The 22,165-nt window shown below is 42.1% G+C and overlaps 1 protein-coding gene across 2 annotated transcripts in view; it reads right to left on the reverse strand.

Moving 5' to 3' along the window:
• GMPS (guanine monophosphate synthase) overlaps window positions 1–22,165 on the reverse strand; it is a 103,721-nt gene that overhangs the window by 29,105 nt on the left and 52,451 nt on the right. For both annotated transcript variants that reach the window (XM_062212643.1, XM_062212650.1), the window contains exons 2-4: window positions 17,529–17,710; window positions 10,722–10,836; window positions 2,079–2,176 (exon numbers count right to left, since the gene is read on the reverse strand). In XM_062212643.1, the coding sequence (XP_062068627.1) occupies window positions 2,079–2,176; window positions 10,722–10,836; window positions 17,529–17,710 (395 nt within the window). The remainder of the gene's footprint in view (window positions 1–2,078; window positions 2,177–10,721; window positions 10,837–17,528; window positions 17,711–22,165) is intronic.

Below are 22,165 nucleotides of genomic sequence, written 5' to 3' on the forward strand. Positions count from 1 at the left end.
TTGGCCCTTCATCGATAGTAAGAACCAGTCACAGCCAGTTTTGTGTTAAAAAAAAAAAGAATTATACAAAGATATTTCAAAAGTTCATGAAAATAAGTTTGATGCAAAATATTTTAAGCCCATGTTTGCTTTCATAAGACAAATTTTCCATAAATTTTTTTTTAAAGATTTGCTTACTTATCTGAAAGAGTCACAAAGCGAGAAGGGGAGAGAGACAGAGAGATCTCTTATCCTCTGGTTCATTACCCAGATGGCCCCAATAGCCAGGGCTGGGCCAGGCCGAAGCCAAAAGTTTTATCCAAGTCTCCCACGTGCATGCAGGGGCCCAATCACTGGGCCATCTTTTGCTGTTTCTCCCAGGACATCAGCAGGGAGTTGGACTAGAGTAGAGCAGCCGTGACTGGAACTGGCACCCATATGGGATGCTGTTTTTGTCACAGGTGATGGCTTTACCTACTATACCACAATGCCAGACCCTCGTGAACATGCTGAAGACCCTTCGACTCTGCATTTTAGACAAAAATAAGTTCATGGGATGCATCTTGAAATTTCTGATCTATCCATTTTGGAATAAATCATTAAGAATTAATTTAGATACTAATCAATGGAGTTGTTATGTTATAGGGGAGTAGGTGGTTAGCCTTGTATTTACTACTTAACGTCTCACTCTCAAGTGTCTGGGTTCAATTCCCAACTCCTAATCCCAGCTTTCTGCAAATCCGGACCCTGGAAGATAGCCCAAGTAATTGGGGCTCCTGATACCTCTGTGAAAGACTCGGATGGGATTCCAGGTTCCTGGCTTCCTGTTGGTCTAGCCCCAGTCATTACAGCCATTTTGGGAGAGAACCTGTGGATGGAGGATCTGTCTCTCCCCCTTTCTACTTTTCAAATAAATAAATCTTAAAAGAAAAAGTAACTTCATGTACTCACTAATTCATAAACCCATATTTTTATAGGCATAATACAGTTAGGAGAAAAAGTGGTTTTAAAATGAAATTTAGGTTAAAAAACTCTACCATCAAGTGGACTTTACATAAAGCAAAGAAAATCCTCAAAAAACAAACAAATTAAGTGACTAAAAAACATAATACAGAGGCCAGCACTGTGGCATAGCAGGTAAAGCTGCCGCCTGCAGTGCCAGCGTCTTATATGGACACCATTTCGAGTCTCGGCTGCTCCAGTTCCAATCCAGCTCTCTGCTATGGCCTGAGAAAGCAGTGGAAGATAGCCCAAGTCCTTGGGCCCCTGCACCCACATGGGAGACCCAGAAGAAGCTCTTGGCTTCGAATCAGTGCAGCTCCAGCTGTTTTAGCCATCTGGGGGAGTGAATCAGTGGATGGAAGAGCCCCTCCCCCTCTCCTTCTCTCTCTGCCTCTGCCTATAACTACCTTTCATATAAAATAAATAAATCTTAAAGAAAATAATAATACAAACTTTAGGACATTTTAGTTTTTTCTCAGCAAAGCAAAAGATCAATGCTTCCAAAAAGCTAACAGTTTATGCATCAATTTTTAAACAGATTTGAGCTACAGAATCTTTTACCACCAGCAATAAAAATGCTTTCATTATATTAAAAAGACTGTACACCAAGATACAATTATACCTCAATGGAGAAAGAGAAAGAAGGGAATAATACACTCATTTAGTACTGATTACAGCAAAGGGATAGGTCACAAATATCCACGAAGAAGTTAGTAGGCAAACATTTATTCATGAATATTATACTCAAAGGACAGTTTGAAACATTACCCATTTGTCACATCTGGCACACTAATGTTTAAAAATTATACTCCAAACAGTGAAAAGGGAAACAATAAATGCTGGCATGAGAATGAGCAATTCCAACATTCCCACCAATGCACAGATGTTGTGCTTTTAGGTTACTATGTGGGTACCATCCTTATTCCTAAGGAGCATCACCACCATTCTCTGTCTTTGACATTTAAATGGAAGGCAAATTTGACAACTATACCTCTGGCCAATACTATGACCCTAATTTAGTTTATGAATTACAGAAATCTCCAGTTTTGATGCATAACAGTACCAACGTTAACCTCTTTATTAACCTAAAAAAATACCTGAATAATGAGCATGTATTATCCACACTAATGTTGAAGACTCCATCTTCTCTAACACTTTTTTTGTGCACAGTACCTCCAAATACCTTATTCATCATCTGTTCAAAGAGAAAATGAACTGATGTTAATATAAATCAGAAGAAAAAGTCTTTTTTGCTATGCTGATTTAATAGTTTATATTTCTGTTTTCAAAATACTATTAGATTTGCACCCAAAAATTAAGGGGAGTTTGACAAATGTAGTTAACTTGGTATTATGAACAGTTATGCAGCTATTAAGAGGTATGATGTTTTTAAAGACTTTATTTATTTGAGAGGCAGTTACAGACAGTGAAAGGGAGAGACAAAGGTCTCCAATCTGCTGATTCACTCCCCAAATGGCTGTAATGGCAGGAGCTGAGCCAATCTGAAGCCAGGAGCTTCTGCTGGGTATTCCATGCACAGGCCCAAGCACAGGCCCAAGCACTTGAGCCATCTCCACTGCTTTCCCAGGCCATAGCAGAGAGGTGGATCAGAAGAGGAGCAGCAGGGACTAGAACCAGCGCCCATATGGGATGCTGGCGCTGCAGGTGGAGAATTAACCCACTGCGCCATGGCACCAGCCCCAAGAGGTATGGTTATAAAACAAAACTGGATTAGAAATTTAAACCCAAGGGCCTATACTGTGGTGCACTGTGTTAAGTAGCTATTTATACTCCAGTATCTCACATGAGAGTGCTGGTTCAAGTCCTGGTTGCTGGACAGTAGCTAATGTGCCTGGGAAGGATGTTTCAAGTGCTTGGTTCCCTGCTACCCACATGGGAGACTCAGATGGAATTCTTGGCTCTCAGCTTTGGCCTAACCCAGTTCCAGCTGTTGCAGCCATTTGGGAGTGGTCCAGCTGATGGGAGGTCTCTGTCTCTCTCTCTGTCCTTCTGCCTTTATTTATATAAATAAATCATCTTAAAAAAAGAACACAAGAGAACCTTTAAAAAAGTATCTTTTAACCTAAGGTTATTTTATTGTAAACACTACATATTTTCCATTCAATCTATTCTAATTCACCTATTAAAAATATAGGTCTTACATTCTTAAGTACAAGTTTCAGAGGAGGATATCTGGCACAGCAGATGCTGCTTGGGATGCACACACCAAAGTGCCTAGGTTCAAATTCTGGTTTCACTCAGTCACACTTAGAAGCTTCCTTTTAGGAAATTTCACTAAGGGGCCAGTGCTGTGGCTCAGTAAGCTGAACTGCTGTCTGCAGCGCCAGCACCCAATATGGGCACCAGTTTGAGTCCCAAGTGTTCCACTTATCAGCTCCCTGCTAATGGCCTAGAAAAAGCAGAAGATGGTCCAAGTGTATGGGCCCCTGCTACCCACATGGGAGACCCAGAAGAAGTTCCTGACTTCAGCCTGGCCCAACCCTGGCCCTTCTGGAAACCTGGGGAGTACATCAGTGGATCAAAGAACCCCCACCACCCCTCACCCCCCCACACACTCTGCTCTGTAACACTTTCAAAATAAATAAGCCTTTAAAAATGTTTTGGGGCCAGCGCTATGGCGTAGCGGGTTAACACCCTGGCTTGAAGCACCAGTATCCCATATGGGCACTGGTTCGAAACCTGGCTGCTCCACTTCTGATCCATCTCTCTGCTATGGCCTGAGAAAGCAGTAGAAGATGGCCCAAGTCCTTGGGTCCCTGCACCTGTGTGGGAGACCAGGAGGAGGCTCTTCCTGGCTTCAGATTGGCGCAGCTCTGGCTGTTACGGCCAATTGGGTGTGAACCATCAGATGGAAGACGTCTCTCTCTGTGTAACTCTTTCAAGTAAAATAATAAATAAGTCTTTAAAATTTTTTTTTCAATCTACAATGTGATCCCACTGAATATCTACCCAGGTATGCAAATATAAAAATAAAATATGACTACATCAGTGTTGGCAGGAATCGAGAACAGAAGGCATGTACATATAAAACTTTAATAAATTAAAAGGAAGAAAATACCATTACCCAGTGAGGCTGTAAATGCACATAATGAGCAACTCAACATTTCTACTCCCAACTAACCTGCAGTATATACAACACCAAAAGTACAAAAACACTGATGGCAGTACTGTCTGTAATCTCAAAAATAAAAATAAAAAAAAAAACTACACAAACTTGGGATTGTAAAAATAATTTGTGCTATATTCAAATGACCAAGAGCAGAAATGAGTAACATGTTTAAATGTATTCACGTGAATGAAACTCAAACCTAAAAATAATTCAGGCAGTTTGATTCCATTTATATAAAGCCAAAAAACGGAATCAATAACAAAATTCTGAAAAAGTGGTGACCTTTGACAGGAAGAGAGGACTGTGAGAAGAAAGCTATAAAAGGAGTTTCAAAAGTTCTACCTACATTCCATTTCTTATGCTGAGTAGGGGTGGGAGATAAATCAGTAATAAGGGGAGCAATGAGCAGAACAGACCTTTCTTCTGATGTAGCTAGAATTACCAGGAAGCAATCAGAAAGACACACAGGAGAGGCCAATTAATGATAAAACGACTTATTATTTAGTATTTAAGACCACTAAATTACTGAAATTTCAGAAGGACTTGGGGGGGAGTAAATATCCACCCCTTTGGTGCTAAAATTATCATTCACTAACAATGGTAGTCTTTTGGACTCATCTATACTAATATTTTATGGAAGAACATTTTTTGGCCAAAGGACTATTCCATTTTCTGTTATGAAGGTTTAGATGATAATAAAGGCAATTTTTTATGAATTTAACATGAGCAGCTCTGGCTTTGGTTGTCATAAAATACCCCAGTTAATGACATAAAACTCTGGCCTTATAATTACATAGGGAATGTCTAAAAAAGGAAATTCTAAGCCACTCTCTCAAATTGAGAGCATTTTCCAGATGTATTTTATTGTGAGTGTAAAAAATAACACTGAGACTCTTCCTTAAGACTGTTATAATGACTCTCAGTATAATTAAATCAAATGGTTGTTAGTATAAGTAGCACTACATGATTAACACTAACTACTCTGGCAAAGAAAACCAATATGTTACGTGAATATACTTAATCCTAGGACAAAAGTATATTTAAAAAAGCCAGTCAATTTCCAATATTCAACTCAGGATGCAGGCACTTCTACGGTTGGTAGGGAGAATAATCATTTTTTTTCCAAGTCAAATTCATAATTACCAGTTAAAGCTTTTCAGAGAATAAGGGGGGAGGAGAGCCTTTTACTATAAAGTGCTTACTACCAAGAAAAGAAAATACTCACAGTTGTAGCTTTTGTACTTGACACATTTTTAATGACAAGTATTTCGTCTAATCAAAACCATAGCAAGTTATTAAAAGAAAACTAAATCTTGTACAGCTGCTGATCATCTTCCTTCTAATATTCTGTTTGTCTCAAGAATAAAAATAAAAACATTAAACATTCTTAAGCAAACACTTAACCTTTACTGAAAGCTCCAAAGCTAGAGAAAACAAATTGATCTGTTCACTTTCTACTTTAAATAGCTTCCCTTTGTGTGATATTCATATCAAAGAACACTTTCAAAAAGACTGGAAAAAGTGCCGTTTTGTCCACTTATTAAAATTGCAAAATTATCTTCAATCTAAGGAATTAAGGAATTAACTGAATCACTGGGAGAAATGAATATATTTTTATTATTGAGACTTATATGCAAGAAACTGAAAATTACCATATTTATCAATAATCAATGAGGGTCAGAATATCATGAGAAAATTAAGTATGATTATTTTAATTAACACCAACTCCACTTTGGTTAATTAGGTTCTCACAATTAGATTAACTCCATTTCTATCTTAACCTTGTTATCCCTTCCACATTAGTAGATGCAAAAGCCAATAGGCAAAAGGCAAAAGAGGTTAAGATAATTCACAATCTAAATAAATTAATTCAAAGTCATTTATGTTTATTTGTCTGTTCTTAGGAAAGAAGAAACCTGAGATGAAAACAGAACCCTACTTTCGACACTGGAAAAGACAAAAGACCGTAACATCAACTAATAATCTATTATTCAAGAACAGTTCCCTAAACTAACTCAGAAGACCTAGTTAAATAAGAGACATTGTTAAAAATTTTCTTCACCAGATAACCATTTTGCTGACCACCATCAGTGATAACGCTCTTTAAATGTTTCTATTTCTATTCCTATCTCGTTAGTAATTAATCTTACCCAATTAAAACATTTTTATAAGTGAGAATTTAGCATGTTACCGGCTCAGTGAATCTACCAATTCACTTTCCAACTGCCTGCAGTGGCAGAGGCTGGACCAGGGCCAAAGCTAGGGGGTGCAACTCAATCCAGGCCACCCACAGGGGTGGTAGGAATCCGATTACTTATGCCACAACCACTGCCTCCTAGGTCTACATGAAGAGCCACAGCCAGGAATCAAACCCAAACACTCTAATGTGGGATTGTAAGTGTCTTAATGAGTAGGCCAGATGCCCACCCCTAAGAATTTACTTTTTTCTTTTCTTTTCAAGATTGACTTATTTATTTGAAAGGCACAATTATACAGAGAGGGAGAAACAGAACTTTCCCTTTTTTTTTTTTTTTTTTTTTTTGGCCACCGCGGCTGGTGCGCTGCGGCCGGCGCACCGAGCTGATCCGAAGCCAGGAGCCAGGTGCTTCTCCTGGTCTCCCATGCGGGTGCAGGGCCCAAGCACTTGGGCCATCCTCCACTGCACTCCCTGGCCACAGCAGAGAGCTGGCCTGGAAGAGGGGCAACCGGGACAGAATCCGGTGCCCTGACTGGGACTAGAACCCAGTGTGCTGGTGCCATAAGGAGGAGGATTAGCCTATTGAGCCGCGGCGCCGGCTGAGAAACAGAACTTTTCCATCTGGTGGTTCACTCCCAAGACAGCCCCAACAACCAGGAATGGGCCAGGCCAAAGCCAAGAGCCTCTTCCTAGTCTCCCACACGGGTGGCAGCAGCCGAAGCACTTGGATCATCTGCTGCTGCTTTTCCTAGGCCATGAGCAGGGAGCTGGATTAGAAGTAGAGCAGCTGGGGGCCTGGCACCATGGCTCACTTGGTTAATCCTCTGCCTGCGGCACTGGCATCCCATATGGCCACAGAGATCTAGTTTCGGTTGCTCCTCTTCCAGTCCAGCTCGCTGCTATGGCCTGAGAAGGCAGTGGAGGATGGCACAAGAGCTTGGGCCCCTGTACCCGCGTGGGAGACCAGGAGGAAGCTCCTGGCTCCTGGCTTCAGATCAGTGCAGCGCCGGCAGTAGTGGCCATTTGGGGGGTGAACCTACGGAAGGAAGACCTTTCTCTCTGTCTCTAACTCTGCCTGTCAAATAAAAAAAAAAAAAAAAGGAGGAGGAAGGAGGAGGAGGGAGGAGGAGTGAGGAGGAGGAGGGAGGGGGACGGGGGAGGGGGACGGGGGAGGAGGGGGGAGGAGGGAGGAGGGGGGAGGAGGGAGAAGGGGGGGAGGAGGAGGAGGAGGAGGAGGAGGAGGAGGAAGAGAAGGAAGAGGAGGAAGAAGTAGAGCAGCTGGAACATGAACCAGTGGTCATATAGTATGCTGGTATCAAAGGTGACAGCTTACCTACTATGCCACAATGTTCACCCCCCCCAGTATTAACTTTCTATCGTTTAATAACAACATTCTGGGGCTGGTGCTATGGCATAGTGGGCTTCTCCACCTGCAGTGCTGGCATCCCATCTGGGTGCCACATTATGTCCCAGATGGTCCTCTTCCGATCCAGCTGCATATAGCCTGGGAAGGCAGTGGAAGACGGCCCAAGTGCTTGGGCCCCTGCACCTGCATGTGAGACCCAGAAGAAAGAAGCTCCTGGCTCCTGGCTTTGGAGCTTAAGCCACTGCCACCATTTGGGGAGTGAATCAGCAAATGGAAGACCTTTCTGTTTCTCCCTCTGTCAGTGATTCTACCTCTCAAATAAATAAAATCTTTTGAAAAAAAAAAAAAAATTCTACTCGTCTAATAAATCTACACTAAAGTAAATAGACCAAATTCCAGAATGTCACAACATCAAATGCTGACAAGCATATAGAACAACAGGAACTCTCATTTGCTGGTGAGAATGCAAAATGGTACAGCTACTTTGGAAGACAGTTCGGCAGCTTCTTACAAAATTAAACACACTCTTATCACAGGATACACTTATTGCTCATCTTAGAATTTACTCAAGAAGTTGAAAACTTAAATTTGCCCAAACACCTGCAAGATTATACACCTTTATCATATAAATGGCAAAACTTGAAAACCACCAAGATGCCCTTTAGTAGGTGAATGAATAAACTGTGGTATATCCACACAAAGGACTATTCAGTGATAAAAAGAAATGTACCATCAAGCCATGAAAAGACAGAGAATTCTTAAATGCAGATTACTAAGCAAAAGAAGCCACCCTGAAAAGGCTACATACTACATGACTTCAAATTGTATGATATTCTGGAAAAGGCAGAATTGTGGAGAAAGTGAAAAGATCAGTGGTTGCCAGAGGTTTGGGGGGAGAGATGGATACGCAGAGCACAGAGGATTTGTTGGGCAGTAAAAATTCTGTGTGTGACAACATAACACAAACTGCATGTCATTATACAGCTGTGCAAGCTCACAGAATGTACAACACCAAGCGAGAACCTTAACATAAATTATGCACTTTAGGTAGTAATGATGAGTTGTTACACATTCACCGATCCTAACAAATGTGCTACTCCTATATGCGATGTTGATAATTGGAGAAGCTATGCATGTGTGAGGATGGGGGAATATGGGGCAACTACTCTACACTTTCTTCTCAATTTTGTTGTGAAACTAAAACTGCTGAAAAAAAAAAAAACACTTAAAAAAAAGGAAAAGTAAGCAAAATGACAACAAAGCAGTCAAAACAGATTCTAAAACATTAACTCTGGTCCAAGTCCTGGGGCCCCTGCACCCACATGGGAGACCCAGAAGAAGCTCCTGGCTTCAGATCAGCTCAGCTATGGCCATGGCGGTCATTTGGGGAGTGAACCAGTGGATGGAAGACCTCTCTCTCTGCCTCTCCTTCTCTCTGTGTGTAACTCTGACTTTCAAATAAATAAATAAATAAATCTTTCAAAAAAAGGTAATTTGAAAGAAAAATATTTTTTTAAAAATTTACTCACAGGAAACAATACAAACCTTAAAAGCATTTTACCTATTTTCATTTTATTTGAAACTGAGAAAGAGAGGGTAGAAGAGTGGAGAACGAGAGCAAAAGCAAGAGTGAGATGATATAGTGCTTCCACCAACTGGTTTACTCCCTAAATGCCAGCAACAGTCATGGGTGGACCAGGACAAAGCCAAGAGCTTGGAACACAAATCTGGGTCTGCCATGTGAGTGACAGGGACCCAAGTACTTGAGCCACTATCTGCTGTCTCGAAGGGTGTGCACTAGCAGGACGCTGGATCAGAAGAACCAAGACTTAAATCAGGCATTCTAACACTGGATGTGGGCAGCCCAAGCAGCATCTTAACCCCTACGCCAAACACCTGCCCCTAAATAGGAACTTTGACGTCTTGATTTACAATACTCATCTATTACTCATTTTGAGACAACACCCAGGTAAATATATTTATTAATGAGAAACACAGCAGACATCATCTTAACCAAATGATCAAAATTAAGATCATTTTCCATGTTATAAATCAACACTGTGTGCTTCTTGGAAAGACACATTGAAGAGGAGCATAGCATCACTCTCAGGATACTCTTGCTAAAAATGTATAATCCAAAACTAGAAATGATGAAACATTACACAAAAATCGAGGGATAGTGTACAAAGGAACTGGTATGTGCTTTTAAAAAATACTGTCAAAATCAAGATCATAAAAGAAAAGAAAATAACCACCAAGGAACTGTTTTGCTTCAGAATAAAGGAGTCTAAAGAGATATGACAAATATTACACATGGTCCTGGACTGGAATCATGCCCTAGAAGTGACATCAAAGAGAAAAAGAATGGAATCTGTGGATGAGATGGTAACAACGTACCAGCATGAATGTCCTAGTTTTAATAGTTGTATTATGATTCTGTAGAAGAGCATCCGAGAACTTAAAATATAAAAGTAACAGGACATCACATCAAACTTCCTCAAATGGTTCAAAAATGTCAACAATTAGAAAACTGGGCAAAGGAATACAGAAGCTCTGTGTACCATAGGTTAAGTATCCCCAAATGCTTGGAACCAAAGTGTTTTAGATTTTGGAGTTTTTTTGGTGGGGATATGTGCATACTTTACCAGTTGAACACTCCTATCCAAACATCCAAAAACCTGAATATTCAAACTCCAAAACTCTTCAGCATAATGTCAACACTAAATGGAATCTGTGGATGAGATGGTAACAACCTACCATCTCAGATTTCAGAGCATTTTGGTTTTCAAATAAGGGATATTCAATCTGTATTTCTGCAACTTTTCTATAGATTTGTTGGACAATGTTTTGTTAAGAAGTTTACTTTTCTGATGGCAGATTCACTATCGGGTCAATTTGGCCACATTAGTGTACAATTCACACATAGCCGCAGTATATACAAACTATCTCAGCCAAGTAAATATCCTAAAGAGAGAAAATACTAAAAGAGTATGAGTCACAAACAATAAAATGTAAGTAAACTCTTCAAGCAACTTTTCAAGATATACCTGCATGCCATAGCAAATCCCAAGAACAGGCTTGCCAATAGTGAATATTGCTGGATCAAACCAGGGAGCGTCCTCGGCATACACAGAGTTGGGTCCTCCAGAGATTATAATAGCACTGTGGATTTAAAGAAGACAGTTATGAGCCACCTCTACTGCTCACGTTTTCACAAAGTCTATGTTCTCTCTTTGATACTCTGAGGGAAACAACACAGATTCAAAGATTTTGTTTTATCTTTGGTATACTGCAACAGATCTAGATTTTTATCATAGCCAGTTAATATCCTACAGAGCTTAATTATTTTCACTGTATTGTACTGCAATGTCCATCAACTCAGCATTCAATTGTTAGTAAACACAAAACTTCCAAATATATTTAAAAAAACAATGATACTATCTGTGAAAGCATGAATTTGTTATTATTTCCTCTTCAATGAAGTAAAGAAAAATTCTGAAAGGAAATGTAAAAAACACAGGTCCCCTTTGAGGACAAGAGTAACATCAGTCACAGAACAACTAAAGGCATTAGGAATACCCTGGATAGTTCAGAACAAAACACAAAGTATGGGGGCCAGCGTTGTGTCATAGCAGGTTAAGCTTCCACCTATAAAGAGGGCATCCCATATGGGTGCTGGTTTGAGACCTGCCTGCTCTACTTCTGATCCAGCTCCCTGCTAATGTGCCTAAGAAAGCAGTGCCAGATGGTCCAAGTCCTTAGGCTCCTTCACCCACATGGGAGACCTGGAAGAAAACTGTGGACACCCCTAGCCATTGCAATCATCTGGGGATTGAACCAGCACATGGAAGATCTTTCTCTCCTCTCTAACTCTGCCTTTCAAATAAATAAAAACTAAGTCTATGGGACTGGCACTGTGGCACAACGGGTGAAGTCGCCGCCTGCAATGCCGTCATCCCATATGGGCACTGGTTTGAATCCCAGCTGCTCCACTTCTGATCCAGCTCTCTGCTATCGACTGGGAAAGCAGTAGAAGATGGTCCAAATCCTTGAGCCCCTGTACTCACGTGGGAAGACCCGGAGGAAGCTCCTGGCTCCAGATCAGCACAGCTGCAGCCACTGCGGGAAGTTGGGGAGTGAACCAGTGCATGTAAGACCTCTCTCTCTGCCTCTCCTCTGTGTTTACTTTGACTTTCAAATAAATAAATCAATCTTAAAAAAAAAAAAAAAAAAGATAAAAATAGGGGCCGGCAATGTGGCGTAGCGGGTAAAGCCGCAGCCTGCAGTGCCGGCATCCCATATAGGTGCCGGTTCAAGTCCTGGCTGCTCCACTTCCAATCCAGCTCTCTTCTATGGCCTGGAAAAGCAGAAGACGGCCCAAGTCCTTGAGCTCCTGCACATGTGTGGGAGACCCGGAAGCAGCTCCTAGCTTCGGATCAGCACAGCTCTGGCCATTGTGGCCTCTGGGGAGTGAACCAGCAGATGGAACCCTCCTTCCCTTCCCCCACCCCGTCTGCCTCTCCTTCTCTCTCTGTGTAACTGATTTTCAAGTACATAAATAAATCTTTAAAAATAATAATAAATCAACACACACACACACACACACACACAGAATGCCACCTTTCAACTGTGTTCCAGCAGCTGCCACTTTGCTGTCTCCATCTGACCCAGCTCCAGCTGAAGGAGAACAGGTAAGGAAGGAGGTCTCTATACTATGGCTCTTTCACAGCAGACTGCCCACAAACTGCTGGTAAAGCATGCAAGAAACAACTGACTACAAAAGTTGCTTACCAGAGCACACCCTCTACTGGTGAGGTGAAGAAACTCATCATTACAGGCCTGGTACTGTGACACTTAGTGACATCAGGCAGCAAACTCTCTGCCTGGCATCTGGCACGGGAAATTGCTCAGAACCTCAAAACAGATCTGTATTTCCAGAGCACAATGATTGGTACCTTGCAGGAGGCAAGTGAGCCTCTCTGGTTGGCCTTTCTGAAGATATCAACCTGGGCACCATCTGTGCCACACGTGTAAAAATCATGCCAAAAGACATCCAGCTAGCAGGCAGCACACATAGACAACGTGCTTAAGAATCTACTGTGATGGGAAATATTTTATCTTCAAAAAATTTTTTTTTCTTATTAGTATTTCCAAAGTTAAGTTTTTTTTTTTTCCCACAGCATCAAAAGGTACCCAAGTTTATAGCTATGAGTAGAAAAATGGAGGACAGAAATCAGGTATTGGCCGTTTTTTCATTTTCATTTGTGTGTGGACTTTTAATATAAATGCAGGATCTTAAATGATTAAACGGTCAAAATGTGTCAGTGAAAAAGCTTTAGAAGTTCAACCATATAACAAATACAAATAAACCTGTTTAATTTTTCTGAATAATGCCAATTATTTAATTTCTTTAAAGCAAGCACATTTCTTATTGATGGCAATTAAATGGTATTTGTGTACATCTTAATCATACGGTAGATTCCATTCATTTACTAAACTTTTCTGAGTTGTCTTACATGCAAGTACATGTTTTTAATATTATCTGTCTTCTGCACTATTCCTTAAGTTTACTATTAAAATCATCAGGGAGCCAGTGTTGTGGTGAAGCAGCCTAAGCCACCACTTGCAATGCCAGCAACCTAAATCAGAGTGCTGGCTGAGTCCTGGCTGCTCTGCTTCCAATCTAGCTCCCTGCTAATTGTGCCTGGGGAAGCAGAAGACGGCTCAATGTTTGGGCCCCTATTACCCACATAGGAGACCTAGATGGAGTTCTAGGCCCCTGCTTTTGGCCTGGCACAGCCCTGGTTGCTGAGGGCATTTGGGAAGTGAATCACCAGATGGAAGTGTTTTTTCTCTGTCACCCTACCTAAAAATGAAAATATATTTTTCAAAAAAAACCCCATAAAATAAAATTCTATAAAACATACTGATAAAGACTTCCAGAATCTCAGTATATTTAGCTTTATAAAGGATAACACAGGATGGCCCAGCATTCTTCATTAATCTGCTAAACAACTCAAGGCTCTAAGATTCTTAGTTCTATTTTTAAAATGTGATGGACTTAGTGAAGGATAAAAGTCAAGCAGTACTTAAACCAATTATGAAAATTCTTATCTCCATAAATCTTGAGAAGAGCTAATCACTGAAGTCTGCTTCTCATAGTGCTATTCTGAAACTAATGTGTGCTGTTACAAGTGCTATTAGAAGGCCAAACAAACCCTAAGTTATCCCAAATATCAATTTTATGTATCAGGCAAATCAAAGTTCTAAAATCGGTGGGTTAAGATGTCTCTGATGTTACAAAGTTAACATTTATTCTAGAAGAAAGGTGGTCAAACAGGTACTTCAGCCAAAGAATTATGGTTAAAAAAGCCACAGTGCTATACAGTTCCTAATCTTCTCCATACTACAGAAAAGAAAAAAACCTCTAAAGAAATTGGACCTAGGAACTGTTTATGATCAACTAACAGGAAACACAGATTTCTATTGCCAAGTATGTGGTCACCCTAATCTAAAGTATGTTTACAAAGGATGTTTTGTTTTAGGAGGGGGAAAATGGCAGGGCTTAGGTCTGACACACAGCCATTCAGATTTCTCAGTTTATTAAATTAATTCTTGCTAGTACATCAACACAGCTGAATTAGATAAACTCAAAGAGCACATCTTTAAAATTTACCATTTAAAGGAGTGTGGTTTTTAATCTGTATCCTAAAACTGGGATAGAGATCAATTTAAATCTACCTGGGGCCTGTGCTGTGGCATAGTAAGCTGCTGCCTGTGGCGCCTACATCCCATATGGGCAAAGGTTGAAGTCCCAGCTGCTCCACTTCTGATCCAGCTCCCTGCTAAAATGCCTGGCAAGGCACTGGAGGATAGCCCAAGTGCTTGGGCCCCTGCACCTATATGGGAGACCTGGAAGAAGCTCCTGGCTTCAGAACTGTCCAGCTCCAGCTATTGTGGCCACTGGGGGAGTGAATCAACGGATGGAAGACTTCTGTCTGTAACACTGCCTCTCAAATAAATCTTAAAAGAAAAAAAAATGTAAACCTGCCTTTTTTGATTTTCACTGCACTCTACTTTAGAATGAAGAAATCACAGAGAGGCTAGCCCTGTGGCATAGTGGGTAAAGCTGCCACCTGCAGTGCTGGCAACCCATATGGGTACTGGTTTGAGTCCGGCTGTTCCACTTCCAATCCAGCTCCCTGCTAATGTGCCTGGGAAAGCAATGGAAGATGGCCCAAGTCTTTGGGCCCCTGCACCCACATCAGAGACCCAGATGAAGCTCCTGGCTTTGAATCAGCCCAGCTCCAGCCATTGCAACCATTTGGGAGTAAACCAGTGGATTGAAGACTTCCCTCTGCCTTTGCCCCTGCTTCTCTAACTCTGCCTTCCAAATAAATACACAGAACAATATGCACTGCACATGTCTATCAAGTCTTTACAAGTTCTTTTAACCATTTTCTCATTTGTAAAACAATTGTTTCAAAGAAAAGTAAAATATATTCTTGGAGATGCATGGCATGTCTATTAATATTTATGTGCCAGGGCCAGCACTGTGGTCCACTGTATTAAACTACCACTTCCAAAATAGGCATCCCATATCAGAGTGCTGATTGGAGACCTGGATACTCTGTTTCTGACCCAGACCCCAGCTAATGTGCCTGGGATGGCAGTGAAAGAATTGGGGCCCCTGCCACTGATGTGAGAAACTAGAATGGAGTTTCTGGCTCCTGGCCTAAGCATGGAACAGACCTGGCTATTGCAGTCATTTAGAAAGTAAACTAGTAGATGGATTTTCTATCTTCCTCTCCCACCATACCCTACCTTTGAAAGAAAATCTAAGAAAAAAAAAAAAATGGTGGTAGAGGGGTGTTCCTGTGCCAACTAAGGACAAACTGCAATTGTTTGCTTCTAGAAAAAAAAACACTCTAATAAAGAAGAATAATTCTATGTGAAAAAGGTACAGCAGGGGCTGGCATCATGGCATAGCAGGTTAAGTCACCACCTGTGCTACCTGCACCCCACACAGACATCGATTTGAATCCTGGCTGCTCCACTTCCTATCCAGCTCCCTGATGATGTACCTGGAAAAGAAGTGGAAGACTGCCCAAGGGCTTGGGCCCTGTGCCCACATGGGAGACCTGGAAGAAGCTCCTGGCTTCGGCTTGGACCAGTCCTGGCTGTTGAAGCCGTCTGGAGAGTGAACCAGAGAATGGAAAATCTCTCTCTTTGCTTCTAACACTGATTTTAAAATAAATATATAAATATATAAATCATGAAGAAAGGGAGGGAGGGAGGAAGAGGGGAGGGGAAGGGGAGGAAGAACAGCATTAACCAGAAATAGTTGTTAAGGTTTTTGGCACAGTGGTTAAGCTGGCTGCTTAGGATGTCCACATCCCATACAGGAGTTCTGGGTTTTTTGAGTCCTGGCTTTGCTTCTAGTTCCAGCTTCCTGATAATGCATACCCTATGAGGTAGCAGATAATGGATCAAGTACTTGGGTTCCTACTACTCACATGGGAGACCCAGACTGAGTTCTAGGCTCCTGGCTTCAGTCTGGCCTAGCCCCAGCTCCAGACGTTACAGGATTGTGGGGAGGCAGTGAGCAGATGGAAGATGTCTCTCTTTCTGCCTTTCAAATGAATAAACTTTAAATAAATAAGAAAATCTTTTTAAAAAGACATTGTACAGATGTTGGCTGTTTTTCTGACCAGTTCTAAGGGTATAAGCTATTGGAGTTAATCCTTATATTAAGACTTAGGAAATATTTTTCATACTTTAGAACCTAGCCTCTTGGAACAGGAAGCAAAACAGATTTGTTGTAAACAGATTTCTTCTCTTTTGGGTATTCTAGCTAATTTTATGTAATTCCCTTGGATTAAGCACTTTTAGGATGAATAAACAACCTTAACACCTGCATACAACTCTGGCCAACAAATATTCAGATAGGTTCTTCTAACTGTAAAGTTAAAATTAAGGTAATTTTTTTGAAAGAATTATTTTATTTATTTGAAAGACAGAGTTACAGAGAGAAGTAGAGCCAGAGAGAGAGGTCTTCCATTCCACTGGTTCACTCCCCAGATGACCACAACAGCCACAGCGGAGCTGATCTGAAGCCAGGAGTCAAGAGCTTCTTTTGGGTCTTCCATGCGGCTGCAGGGGCCCAAATCTTCTGCCACTTTCCCAGGTCATAGTAGAGAGTTGGTTCAGAAGCGGCACAGTTGGGACTCAAACCAGTACCCATATGGGATGGCAGTGCTGTAGGCTGAGCTTTAACCTGCTGCGCTACAGCACTGGCCCTGGTGATCTTCTTAACTGAAAGCTTAATCCCTCTTTTCCACCCCTCTCTTTCAAATCAGAACCATGGGAAACTTCTCAAAACCATTCTCTATCTTATTTCCATAGAAAAATGCAGTGTTTGGCTGGCGCCGTGGCTTAACAGGCTAATCCTCCGCCTTGTGGCGCTGGCACACCGGGTTCTAGTCCCGGTCGGGGCGCCGGATTCTATCCCGGTTGCCCCTCTTCCAGGCCAGCTCTCTGCTATGGCCCAGGAAGGCAGTGGAGGATGGCCCAAGTGCTTGGGCCCTGTACCCGCATGGGAGACCAGGAGAAGCACCTGGCTCCTGGCTTCGGATCAGCGCGATGCGCTGGCCGCAGCGGCCATTGGAAGGTGAACCAAGAGCAAAAAGGAAAACCTTTCTCTCTGTCTCTCTCACTATCCACTCTGCCTCTCAAAAAAAAAAAAAAAAAAAAAAGAAAGAAAAAAGAAAAATGCAGTGTTCAAGCAAATCAATAATAAAATATCCCACGACCCAAGCTCAATCTCTTCATAAAAACGATAATGAAAAGTCTACCGGAATCCTTGTTCTTTTATAGCAAACGCTGGTGTTTCCAAGGGGAAGATTTCAGACTGCACAAATAGTTCCCTCACTCTTCGGTCTATAACTTTCCCATACTGAGCACCAGCATCCAAAATGACAACAGCGCCTTCATGATGGTGACGGCCATCCTTAAGGTCTCCTCCAGCATTCTCCACCTGCAAATATTAATACAAAAGAAGATTAGGTCTATTTTTAAAAAATGGTGAACTGCTGCCAGCTCCAAAAAGGCACACAAATGAAAACTTATGATGTTCTGAGTTATCAATTCAAAACATTTAATTCTTTATTCAAAGAACAGCAGAGTTACAGAGGAGAGAGGAAGAGACAGAGGGATAGAAATCTTCCAATCCCTGGTTCACTCCCCCAAATGGCTGCAATGGCCAGGGCTGGGCCAGGTCGAAGCCAGGAACCAGGAGCCTCTTGCAGGTCTCCCACATGGGTGCAGGGGCCCAATGACTTGGGCCATCTTCTGCTGTGTTATCAGGCCATTAGCAAGGAGCTGGATTGGAAGCAGAGTAGACGAGACTTGAACCAGTATCCACGTAGGATGCCAATGTCACAGGCGGAAATTTTACCAGCTATACCATAACACTGGCTCCAAAGCATTTCTTTTAAAGGGAAGACTTTAATACATAGCCATACATGGGTACGTATAAACTTTTAAATTCAATAAAACTACCACTTATACACTATGTGATATAATCAACTAGATGTAGAAATAACTTATATGCATTATCTTTGTTTAACAAAAGACTTATGATTTATTTATTTGAAAGATCGTGGGGGAGTTGGGAGGAGGGGGGAATGGCAGTTATCTCCCATCCTTTGGGTTGACTCCCAGATGGCTGCAATAGCTGGGCTGGGCCACACCAAAGCCAGGAGCCTTGAACTCCATGTGGTCTCCCACATGGGTGGCAAAGGTCCAAACTTTGGCCATCTTTCACTGCTTTCCCAGGCAGGGAAATGGATCGGAAGCCCAACAGCCAGGATGAGAACCAGTGCTCGTACAGGAGTTGCTTAACCTGCTGTACCACAATGCCAGCCCCTACATGCATTATCTAGTACTATAATGAATATACAATCCAGCTATGCCAAGATACTGCCCTGGGGCTGGCGCCATGGCTCACTTGGCTAATCCTCCGCCTGCAGCGTCGGCATCCCATATGGGCGCCGCGTTCTAGTTCCGGCTGCTCCTCTTCCAGTCCAGCTCTCTGCTGTGGCACAGGAAGGCAGTGGAGGATGGCCCAAGTGCTTGGGACCCTGCACCCGTGTGGGAGACCAGGAGGAAGCTCCTGGCTCCTGATCGGTGCAGCCAGCGCCAGCCGGGGCGGCCATTTGGGGGGGTGAACCAACAGAAGGAAGACCTTTCTCTCTGTCAAAAAAAAAAAAAAAAAGATAACGTCCTGCTTTATATCTGACACTATTTTTACAGAACCTTTTTTTTTTTTTTTTTAGACAGGCAGATTGGATAGTAAGAGAGACAGAGAGAAAGGTCTTCCTTTTTGCCATTGGTTCACCCTCCAATGGCCGCTGCGGCCGGCGCATCGCGCTGATTCGAAGCCAGGAGCCAGGTGCTTCTCCTGGTCTCCCATGCGGGTGCAGAGAGCTGGCCTGGAAGAGGGGCAACCGGGATAGAATCCGGCGCCGCAACCAGGACTAGAACCCGGTGTGCCGGCGCTGCAAGGCGGAGGATTAGCTTGTTAAGCCACGGCACCGGCCCAGAACCTCCTTTTAATCTCAAAGTGTCCCAGTTTGGATAATAAGTTAGATGGTCACTCTATCTAACAATCACAGCATTTCCATGAGGGATGTCCTTAGGAGGAAGAAACTAAAAAGTTTTCTGCTAGGCTCTATAAGCACAGCCAGATTCACTTGTTTTTTCTGCATTATAGTTTGAATATCCCTGATGTGAAATGCTTGGGACCACAAGTATTTATGATTTCACATTTTTATGGGTTTTGCAGTACTTGCATAGACTTTACTATAGCCAACATGAAGTTTCAGATTTAGAAGCATTTTGTATTTTTGATACTCCACCTGAACCTGAGGAAAATTATATACATGCATCTAACTCATAACATCAGGATTCTCAAAAGATTTTTTAAATTTTATCTCTGTCAAGTATACACTGACAATATTTTTACAGAAAGTAACTTAGCAAAATGTAAAATTCTAATACATATGCTTAAATATTTATCTGCAACTGACTTCAAAAAATGCAGAAGTACCAATTTGAGTCCCAGATCTCTACTAATACACCTGAGAAAGTTGCAGAAGATGGTCCAAGTGCTTAGGCCCCTTCCACCCATGTGGGAGACCTGGATAGAGCTCCAGGCTTTGGTTTGGCCCAGCTCTGGCCCTAATGGCCAGTTAGGGACCTAATCAGCAGATGAAGATCTCCCCTCACCCCGCCCTGCCCTCCTCCCTTACTCTGTTTTTCAAATAAATTTAAAAATTTTTTTAAAAAATGCAAAAGTAGCTGGATATGAATAAGATTATCTATGTTCTAAAGTCACTGAAATTGGGGGAATGGAAGGTTAAAGGTCATTACAGTTGTCTAGTCTCTATTCTGGCAGGGGAGTGGGATGGAGTGGGGGGTGGAGGGGTGGTTTGTGTGTGTGTGTGTGTGTATTTTAAATTTTACATAATTTTTTTTTTTTTTAAGAACTTAATTGAGGGGCCGGCGCTGTGGCAAAGCACTGCCTGCAGTGCTGCCATCCCATATAGGCACGGGTTTGGTCCCAGCTGTTTCAGCTCTGTGCTATGGCCTGGGAAAGCAGTGGAAGATGGCCCAAGTCCTTGGGCCCCTGCACCCACATGGGAGACCCAGAAGAAGCTCCTTGCTCCTGGCTTCAGATTGGTCCAGTTCCGGCTGTTGTAGCCATCTGGAGAGTGAACCAGCAGATGGAAGATCTTTCAAATAAAAAAAAAAAAAATCTGCGTTTCAAATAAAGAAATCTTTAAAAAAAAAAAAACTTAATTGAGATGACAGACAAACTGAGATCCTGTCTGCTTGTTCATTCTCCAAATGCCCACAACAGCTGGGGCAGGCAGGGCCAAGACCAAAAGCCACATGCAATCCAGAATCTCACATGTGGGTGGGTGGAATGAATCCAACTACTTGAGCCATCTCTGCTGCCTCCCACAGTTCACATTAGGGAGTGGAGCGGGGTATCAAATGCAGGAACTATGATATGGGATGCCAGTGTCCCAAGTCACATCTTAACCAGTGGGCCTAATGCCCACACTCCAAAAAGCCTTAAAACCGGTATGTACCCTAAAAATCCACGTAGCAGAAACATACATAACATGATCCCACTTCATTTTGTGTAAAACTGTAATTGTGTACATGTATGTATGCAAAAAAAATATGGGATGATATACACCAAAATATTACATAGGTTGCATGTGAATGATGGAACCAGGGGTAATTTAAAAATTTTTTTCTTCCTGGGACAAGCTTTGTGGCATAGCAGGTAAAGCCACTGCCTTGTGACACTCACCAGCATCCCATATGGGCATTCATTTGTATCCTGGCTGCTCCACTTCTGATCTAGCTCCCTGCTAATGGCCTGGGAAAGCAGCAGAAGATGGTCCTAGTGTTTGGGCCCTTGCTCCCCACACGGAAGACCTGGAAGAAGCTCCTGGCTCCTGGCCTGGCCGTTGTGGCAATCTGAAGAGTGAATCAGCAGATGGAAGATCTCTCTCTATGTCTCTCCCTCTCTGTAACTCTTTCAAATAAATAAATAAATCTTAAAAAAAAAAAAAACAAAAACAAAACACACACTCAACATCCCTCCCAAACTCTGCCCTTCAAAGCAATCTTAAAATTTTTCCTTCTTCATGCTCTTTAGTATCTTCTAAATGTTTACAATAAACATTTTTGGGAGGTCTTCCCCCTTCAGCTGTAAAATTTGTACAAAAAAAGAAGCTTAAGTAAGTCTTTTAGCCACTTGTGTAACTGTTTCCACCCCTCTTCCCTTCTCTCCCCTACCATACCACCATCTCCTTTGTAAGTCACAGTCACCTACAGAAGATATTTATGTGAGGATCTAATAAGCCAAAAAGAATTACTCAGGTTCACAAAAATGGAAGATTTTAGTCATGTCAATATTCAACAATGCAGAACCATCAGAGACAAGCTTTATCCTTTTAGACCTTTACCCCTAGTGTATAAACACACATGCCCCTGATCTATTATAAAGTGTGTTTGAAAGACTACTATATTACTGTGTAAATTTCTCAAACTCAGCAGTCTTTACCATCAACACGATTTTTTTAACCAAATCTATCTACTTCATTTATTTACATTTTCCTTTTATATTTGAAAGGCGGACAGAAAGAGATCTTCCATCTGCTGGTTCGCTCCCCCAAATGCCTACGGCAGCCAGATGCAAGTCAGTGGCCAGTAACTCAATCCAAATTGGTGTTTGGGTCTCAGCTACTTGAGTCATCAGCAGCCTTCCAGGGCACACATCAGCACAAAACTAGAATTAGGAGCAGAGGAAGGACTTGAACCCAGCACTTCGACATGTTGATACAGGCATCACCAAGTGGGTTAATATAAGCTAGGCAAGAAGCTAGTGAGGGGAGAAAAGCTGAAAGAAATG

This window comes from Lepus europaeus, chromosome 2, assembly GCF_033115175.1.
Source record: "Lepus europaeus isolate LE1 chromosome 2, mLepTim1.pri, whole genome shotgun sequence".
In the NCBI taxonomy this organism is placed as follows: Eukaryota; Metazoa; Chordata; class Mammalia; order Lagomorpha; family Leporidae; genus Lepus; species Lepus europaeus.